The 8,723-nt window shown below is 40.2% G+C and overlaps 1 protein-coding gene across 1 annotated transcript; it reads right to left on the minus strand.

Moving 5' to 3' along the window:
- Nucleotides 1–711: 711 nt before the first annotated feature.
- On the minus strand, nucleotides 712–7,152 carry LOC112953972 (guanylyl cyclase-activating protein 1-like). Its single transcript, XM_026047100.1, has 4 exons — nucleotides 6,944–7,152; nucleotides 4,146–4,295; nucleotides 2,131–2,221; nucleotides 712–991 (listed from the first exon to the last, which is right to left on the minus strand). Exons 1-4 carry the CDS (start codon nucleotides 7,139–7,141, stop codon nucleotides 864–866), a joined length of 567 nt encoding a protein of 188 aa, XP_025902885.1. The 5' UTR covers nucleotides 7,142–7,152; the 3' UTR covers nucleotides 712–863.
- Nucleotides 7,153–8,723: the final 1,571 nt, after the last annotated feature.

Here is an 8,723-nt window from a genome sequence, read left to right on the forward strand (position 1 = left end):
TTTCTTCCGAAGAATAAAATAGACAAATGGAGAGTGTGAAACAGCAATACTTGAGGTCATCTCCACATATGTCATTTATTTAGTTGTGTGCAAGAGCAGAGCAGTAGGACGAGTGTTAGAAGGACCTGATGTTTCAGATACTTATTCTGCCTTAGGAAACAGTAGCATTTTTCTGTAGCAACCGAGGCTGCTCCTCAACTGTTTGCTTATCTGGAACAAAGTTCTTTGATCACAGGAACCTGAAACAGGAGCATTAGTGAGCAGTATAGCAGGGAACAGAATAGCACTGTCCATTTTACACACTGATGTTTCTTTCAGCTTTTTGAGATTTTACAAATAAAGCTGCTTCAGTACAGGCTGCCAAATCTGAGCCCATTGGGTAAAACAAACCCACTGGGGTTTATGATCTAATACTGTGATAAAAGTAGTGGAACAAACATTTTGTTGGCAGCTCTCGGCATTGATAACAATTTGAAGCTCTTTTCCACATCAGAGAATTTTCACACTTCATCATCCAGTTCTCCTAGCACTCTTCATAAACTTGCATTCAGCCCATTGCAAACTGATTATCCAGGGCACAGAATGAGCAAAAAAAATGTGCCTTGAAACTTGGCCTTTGCATTTTAGGAAGTTAAATCAAATTGTGCCACACAGATCCAGCTTTTCTACATATATGTGTCTGAGTGTCAACATTTGTACAGGGACACACACTCAGATACATGCATGCAGTAATATCTTTCTGTTCCTGATTTAATATATGAGTTTTTGGAAAAAAAATGTATGTTTTTAAGAACACTGTTCTTTCTTTTCATGTGTGTGCACATTCTTCAGTCTGTTGGCACACCATTTTCTCCTGGTTTGATTTACACGCTGTGCCGGCGGTTGTTGATCATGGCCACAATATGGGACAGGTCCAGACTTTTCATCATAACTTCCATGAACTCCTCATCCTTCCTGGCTCCTTCCACAAATTCATCCAGTGAAAGTTCACCTGTGTCAGACACAGACAGAAGATATCAGAACAGGAAAAAAGAATTCCATAATCCATTTTTAGAGACCATTTCACTAAAGATTCACTACTCTGAATTACCAAAAGGCCTCAGATAGTTTGTTTGGTTTGGTTTTTGTTTTGATTACCTGAAACTTTCCTGATATCCCTGCACCTCTACCTTCCATATCTTCTCCGAGGCAAGGGTTAAATCATAGGATTCTAGCTATTCCAAAGACAGTATACAGAAGACAGAAAACCGTCAAAAGATTGTTTCTTACAATTCTGCTACAAGGGGTGTATCACAAAGAATAGAGGAAATATCTGGCTAAGGAAGGGATCCTAGCTTCCTACATAATAAAGGTGGATTAAGCTGCTTATTTCTGGTCCAGCCTCTCCGATTGGTAGACTCCTCCATAAGTGTTCTTTTTATATTAAAAGAAATAACAGACAGCAGTGTGCCAGGCAGAATAAAGTTTTCTGTCCCGGTCGAAAAAGGCTTCATGAGAACAAAAAGCAGAAAACACCGGTATGGAGTGCAGAAAAAACATAATTGTAGCTAGCCCTTCTGCAGAGATTGCTCAGCAGAGTGTTGCTAGAAAAACAAAAGAGCACAACAGAGAGCAATGAGAGCATGAAGTAACCAGGAAAGAAATATCCACACATTTTGGCTGACTAGTCCACAGCACCTAACAAAGCTGCCATACAACCTGGAGCAGAGCCAGTGGAATAATTCAGAACTTCAATATAAAATGCAAATTTCTCCTCTTCCAATTGATGAAGAATTTAGGAGCAGCTTAAATCATCTGAGAAACTGTTTGTCGTGCCCACTTCTAACCCTGACATAAACTACATAGAAACATCCAAAAAGACAAAACAAACAAAAAATCCTACAAAACTCCTATGGACAAAACATAGCTGAGAGCTCGTGCCAAGGAATGAATCCTATCAGACTGGCTAGGCGTTATGCAAGGAGAAAAGTCTATCAGCAAATTACATGGAGAATAGATTGCTAGAAAGGACTTCATGTCACTAGCAAATAAAAAATCAAGCATCAGGTTCAAGCAAGAAAGGAAAAAGTGGGTATTCATCTGCAACACTGAGTGATCAGCTGAGTTGGATAGTATAAATACGAATCTTACCATCTCCATTCACATCAATTTTATTAAATACTCGATTGGTGAACTCTTCTGCACTTGTTTCATGGTCACCACCATTGATAGCTCGAATAGCCTTAAAAAAAAAAAAAAAAAAAAAAAAGGAACAAGAATGGGAAATTGCCCTGGAACAACAGACTGTTTTCAATTTATATGTTGCTTCCTATGTATCCTGCTTCTTCCTAAAGCCCCTTGGAGATTCATTTTCAACTTAAGAACCTTTAAGTGCTATTCACTACTGTTCCTTCTATTCATTAGTATATAATCAGGGTGTTCTTTTTCCTTTAAGTATATCCATGAAATACATTGTTCCAGAATCATATAGATTCTAAGACTGTTACTTTTTATCCTTTTCAGATATTTAATAAGTTGGTTCATTCTTTCTCAAATGCTCCTCTTCTAAAAGTCAATATTGGACCAGCACATTCTTAAGCCCACCCAGAAAGAGACTGAACTCTGTCTGAACTGAATTTGAAGACTGAACAGAATTTGAATGTCAGTAAATTGACCACCATAAGATTGGTTTCTCAAGAACTGTGTTGAACAATTACTATCTCTTGCTGCTATGTGAAGTCTGACTGTTTCTTTTAAAAGTCCTTTGTCAGAGGCTACATATTATTATAACAATTATTAGCCTTTTTTTTTTTGTCTTTGATCTCTTTCAATGCCCAGCAATAAAACTCAGATTCATATGAGGAATCCATTACTGTAGTTATATTAGTGGTTTTCCTTGTGAAAAACTCAGACTTCAAATCTTCATCAAATCCATTTTCTGACCTTCCGTATTCATAAATGCAAATTATTTAAGGTCATTGAATCTTTCCTGCATTATTGTACTTTCCCAATCTCTGTGGGGTAATCTGACCTTCCTATCAGTAATAGGATCATAATCATATGGTCCTCTTTGTGTATGTAATCTCAATATCTCCCATAACAGCTATTTGCACACAGGGTTTTCTACTGGCAGTCATACTTCTGCAACCTATTTAGCAGAGTCAGAAATGTATTTGTACATTAACATTTGGAACAAGTTCTAAAAAATAAAACAAGAGTTAAATATCCAATTAATATTGACATGGGTCAAAGGAAACTTCAGGAGCATAGGGCAGCACCTACGAAGGACACATTGAAGAGACTGCAGTTGACAGTCATGGAGTGAGAAATCTTGGAAAATTCAGCTTAGGCCCTGAAGGAGCAAAACAATTTTACAGAATTATTTATGCTATGACATAGGGATTGATCTCTTCTTCAAACTAACGACCAATAGGACAAGAGGAAATGGCCTCAAGTTGCACCAGGGGAGGTTCAGGGAAGACATTAGGAAGAATGTCTACGTGGGAAGAGTAGTGGAGCATTGGAACGAGCCGCCCAGGGAAGAGGTGGAGTCCCCATTGCTGGCAGTGTTGAAGAAGGGTGGAGATGAGTCACTTAGGGCCATGATTTAGCAGGTATGGTGTTGAAGGGGGGACAGTTGGACTTGATAATCTTGAAGGTCTTTAGCAACCATTATGATTCTATGATTCTATGATATACTACAGTAGAAAAGTCTTTCAAGCCTCCTGACTGAGGAGCCATGCAACTGTGGGGAAATCTGCTAAATGAGAAAAATGTTATTATGGCAGGCATTATCTATGATCATCCCATTCAGGAAACAGTGAAAGTCTCACCTGTGAGCTGATATAGAATCATAGAATCATAGAATGGTTGAGGTTGGAAGAGACCTCAGAGGTCATCGAGTCCAACCCCCCTGCACATGCAGGGTCACCTAGAGCTCGTGGCACAGGGCTGCGTCCAAGCGGGTTTTAAAGATCTCCAGAGAAGGAGATTCCACAACCCCTCTTGGCAACCTGTTCCATTGCTCTGTCACGCTCTCTGTCACGATTTTTTTTTCTTTAGTTCCTGTGGAACTTTTAATGCTTCAACTTGTGGCCATAATATTTGTCTTTATAGATATTTGTCTGTAAAGAAAAAGGAATGAACACCAGCCCGTGGAGACTGACCTTAATGATGTTGAGTAATTCATGTCGATCAATGCAGCCATTGCCATCTACATCATAGAGTTTGAAATACCACCGCAATTTCTGTTCCATCTTCCCACGGAGAACAAGGCTGAGGGCAGCCACATATTCCATGAAGTCAATATAACCATCCTGCGGCCAAATGAAACCAAATTTTGACAAACAAAATAGAGGAGTTATGAATTTGGAAGTGTTTTACTTTATTGCTCTTTAGATTCATGGCTGAGAAAGATGTAACCAGTCCTCCTTCAAAATGCATTGCACAGAGGCTTGGCTTCCTATAAAAGCTTGGTGTGTTCAGCTGTTTAGCATGCACACACTATATTTTGGCTACCTTTAAAATCTCCAGAATACCTGGATTTCTGTAGTTGTGATCTATAACATGTCCAGAACACTCTGTGTTCACCATGTGCGGAAATGAAACCTGGTACTCCTCACAGTCAGTGTGAATAAATCCTTCCTGTCTGCTCACCAGAGCTGGCTGACTAGGGCCTGCTAGGGAAGAAAACTGACATAGAACCCAGGCTGAACAAATGTGGAAGAAATTTCCAACTTCCTAGCCAGTTTTGTCCTTCTGGGCAAGCATTGCTCTTCCAGTACGTCACAGATCTTGTTGAGGTTGGAAGGGACCTCTGGAGATCACTGAGGCCATTTGTTCTTCATAGATTTGTGATTTGAAAACATGTTGAAAAAGGCATGGAATACGTTTCCATGCCTTTTTCTCCAGCTGGAGAAAGTGCTCTGTTTTTTTTTTTTTTTTTTTTTTTTTTTTTTTTCCCCACTTCTATTGAATTTACGAAGAAACTCAAGAAGCTCTTATAATACTGAAGACTCATAATCTAGGGGAAAAGACTTAATATTGACTAAAATATAAGCAAATAAATAGAAACAGCAAATAAATTGCATGTACTCACTGACGATTCTGAATAACTGTTTCAACAAGACACAAAATAAAGCAATTAAATTTTCATTTACTGGGGTATTCAAACAAGATCCGATGCCTTTCTGAAATAAGTGAAAAAGAAATGTAGGTGGATGAGCAGAGCACTACTATTTGACAGCAAGGATTACAGTATTTTAAAGTATTTTTTCAGGATCATGGCCATACTCCCATTATGTGAGATTTTTCATAAGTAGGATGAGCAAAATACCATAAAATACAGCCAAGCAGCTTTAAACATGGGAAGGACTGCTATTGCGTGATGGCAATTTATAAAATACCTATTCAAAATTATCCTCTTTGCCCTCAGCAGCATTCTCAGAATCTCAGAAGGTCTGGAGGGCAGATGATCCCATCCGTCTTATATTACTGCAGGGTGACTCTTCTGGGTGATCTAGTTCCTTGTCATTGATTATAAAAGGAGCTAAGATTAAGTGGCTAACTATTAACAGGCTAAAATTAACTGATGTAGGTCCTGCCATACACCCTCCTGCCATACACATACTTTATTCCTCTTGAGATTATTCCTGCTTTATTTGATAGATCAGCTTTTTATCTTAGTGTGAACAGATCTGTATTTGATAATTCAGCTTTTCATTTTAGTGTGAACAAGTCTGCATTTGAGAGTCATCTTAAAGCATTGTCTACTGCACAGTCTGAAGCTCCTACAAGCACTTTGAAATGCATAACAGCCTTGAGTAAATTTCAAAGTCCTTAAATACCTCAAAAAAAAAAATTAAAGAGAAAGGGTAATCTTCTCCAAGCAATGTAAACATTTGGTTTAACTTGTAAAATTTTGCTTCTTATGACTATTGTCATTCTGGGCAATGTTATAGACTGAGAACTTCAGAGAAAGGAAGAAAAATCTTTGACATTTGCAGTGATTACATCCATCACAGGACCTCAGCTGCTCTAATGGAGCCTGAATGCTTCTCTCTTACCTTTAAACATCCTGTGATATTATTTAGCATTCCTTAATTCTTTTTATCTTTGTGTATGTTGTCCAAATGATCCTGTGATTTCCTGTCCATGTGAATTGTCCTCCTCAACTCCCAGACATATACTCCTTCGGGTTTCTGATCTTGGAGCAGAGACCAAATCTGAATTTTCCGAAGCTACCATAAGACCAAATTTATCTGCCATTCACATTGCAGATCTGTGTATTCCATATATATTTCCACGTATACGGATAGAAGCAGGCAGACATAAGGCATGTCCTCCTTAAGGCACTAAGGGAGATACGGTTGTTTATACAAGAGACAGGATGAGGTTGCATGTCACAGTAAATGATATTACCCGCTTCCTAATTGCTGTTATATACTATATCTCCTACTTCTGAGGACAGCCATATAGATTGTCTACCCAAGCAAGATTAATTTTGGCTGCCAGGTACCTGGAAATCACTTCCTCTGCAGATGTAATAAATATTTCTGTTTAATTTGGTTTTGGTACCAGTCATACCTAATACAAATAAGTTTTTGAAGAATAATAAAGTGTTTAAAAAACTCCAGATCCCAACCTGATCTTCTTTTTGCTGGTGCTAGTGTTAGGCTAGGCAAGCAAGACCACTTCAATTAGTACATAGTAAAGGATTCTCAAAATTCAAAAATGATCTTGAAGAAAGCATTTAGATGATGAAGAGTTATTGCCTATGATTATGTTATCTATGTTACTATCTATGCAAAATAACCTGTTCCTGCATTTAAATACTTTATATTGATGTTCCTCAACAGCTTTCCATACCAGAGTTTGTAAGAGAAAATCAAGGACTCCAAAAGCTTCAAGACCCGGTTTCCTCTTAAACTGTAGACAGAAGTTAATTTCCTTGCTGGAGACTCACCTTGTTCATATCAAACGTGCGGAACATCTGCTCAATATACTCATTGGCCTCTGGATCCAGCCCTCGCAGCCCAAAAAACTGTTTAAATTCATGCTCAGTCAGCTGTCCAGAAGGACATTCCGTCATGAACTTTTTGTACCAGTGGTGGATCTCAATAGTCTGCAAATCATCCACTGTGGAGCTGCTGTTATTCCCCATGTGTATGGATGGTCCAAAAGAAGAACACCTCGGGACTGATCTTCTTCCTCCTGCTGCTCTTGCAGCACTGCCCATCTGTTCCTCTGCACATTCAATGTTAGTCTCCGTTGGTTGAGGGACCTAACCTTCCAGAAGCCAATTATAAATTTTAATCTCCTTAGAGGCTGATTTACAAATCTGAAAGTTTCAGTGATATAAACAGCTTTCTTAAAATGGAAAGAAGGTACAAGATAATCTACCAAATCACTGCTATTTCAGGAGCCAAATCAGAAAGGGTGAGAAGGTTAATCAGACGCTGGCATCAAGAACTATACTGGTTTTACACACTACTCTATTTTTAACTTTGATATAATTAGGTATGAAGATGAGGAGAAAAGGCTGCATATTGTGGGATTTAAAGTGGAGCAAAATTATGTTCTACTCCTCTAATTGTATTTGAGTGTCTGTCTTCTCAGGTAGGGATCATTCTGCGAGTTTAGCACCAGACCATATCACAAAAATTACACATGATATTAATTTATGCCATAAAAAGCTTGTTTCCCCTCACAGAGGAAAAATGGCAGGTGAGAAAACTGAATAACATCCCCCCCCGCCTCCTTGCAGGCCCACCACAGCAGAACCACTTGCCCATGAAAGGCTCATCTCCAAATAAAGCAGGGACACACGGGCTGGGAGAGACCCAGTAACCCAGCCAGAGAAAGGGGCCTCTGCCTGAATCCCTCAGGAGACCATCAGCCTCATGGGCTCTGGGGTGATGCTACGATGAGTCCAGCAGAGAGGATCTCCAGAGGAAAGGGAGGGATCACAGTGGTTTTGGTAGTAATAAACATGGGAAAACAGAGAGATAAGAGGATAAAAGTGACTGATCACATGTAAATAGGTTGCTGGTCATTACATGTGTGTGGCCATGGTCTGTATCTAAACAGTGTGGTCTATCCTTTCCTCCCATTAAACTCAATTTCTAACTGATTTCTGGGGTGAGGAGCTCTCTATTCTGTGTGTGTGTATGGAGGTCTAAGTAGGAGCAGCGGCAGTGGGACCTGCACGTCCATGGTGTCGGTGGCTCGAGGGAGTGAGCGTCCATGTCAGCGTGTGATCTCCAGCAAACATCAAGCCAAGGAGTCTGGCAGCAGGTTTGCCTTGGGAGCCAGGTGTGCTTGTGGGAGTGAGATAACTGGAGGAGTTGGCTACTGGAGGGACCAGAGGGTCTCGGCCAGCTGCTGCAGAGATGGTAACGTCTGGGGGTCAGCTGCTTGTGTGCGCGGCAGGAGGCAGCTGGAGAGAGGCAGGATCCAGGGCCAGTAACTGCATGGACTGAGAGTCTAACACCAGTAACTGGAGGGCTCCACAGTGCTTGTGTTGGTGTATCCACGAGGATCTGCAGCAGCAGATGGAGAGTGGCTGTTGGCTTCTGAGCTCACAGCTTTGGAGCCAGCAGCCTGGGAGACAAGAATCAGGCACAGGCCATGTGTCCAAGCCCTCTACTGGAGGCATCCACGTGGTATGTGGGCATGTATTTGCTTCTAACATTTGTCCTGAACATACAGAAAGGGAACAAAAATGAGGATTTCAGTGCCATCAG

Source organism: Nothoprocta perdicaria, unplaced genomic scaffold (assembly GCF_003342845.1).
Source record: "Nothoprocta perdicaria isolate Ctin4 unplaced genomic scaffold, notPer1 scaffold_477, whole genome shotgun sequence".
Classification (NCBI taxonomy): domain Eukaryota; kingdom Metazoa; phylum Chordata; class Aves; order Tinamiformes; family Tinamidae; genus Nothoprocta; species Nothoprocta perdicaria.

Excerpts from the sequence above, each read along its gene's own strand:
- LOC112953972 (XM_026047100.1), bottom strand. The coding sequence starts at position 7,141 with ATGGGGAATAACAGCAGCTCCACAGTGGATGATTTGCAGACTATTGAG. Across the intron at positions 4,296-6,943 it reads GCACGTTTGATATGAACAAG|GATGGTTATATTGACTTCAT; the intron begins GTGAGTCTCCAG and ends ATTTGGCCGCAG. Across the intron at positions 2,222-4,145 it reads AATTACTCAACATCATTAAG|GCTATTCGAGCTATCAATGG; the intron begins GTCAGTCTCCAC and ends TTTTTTTTTAAG.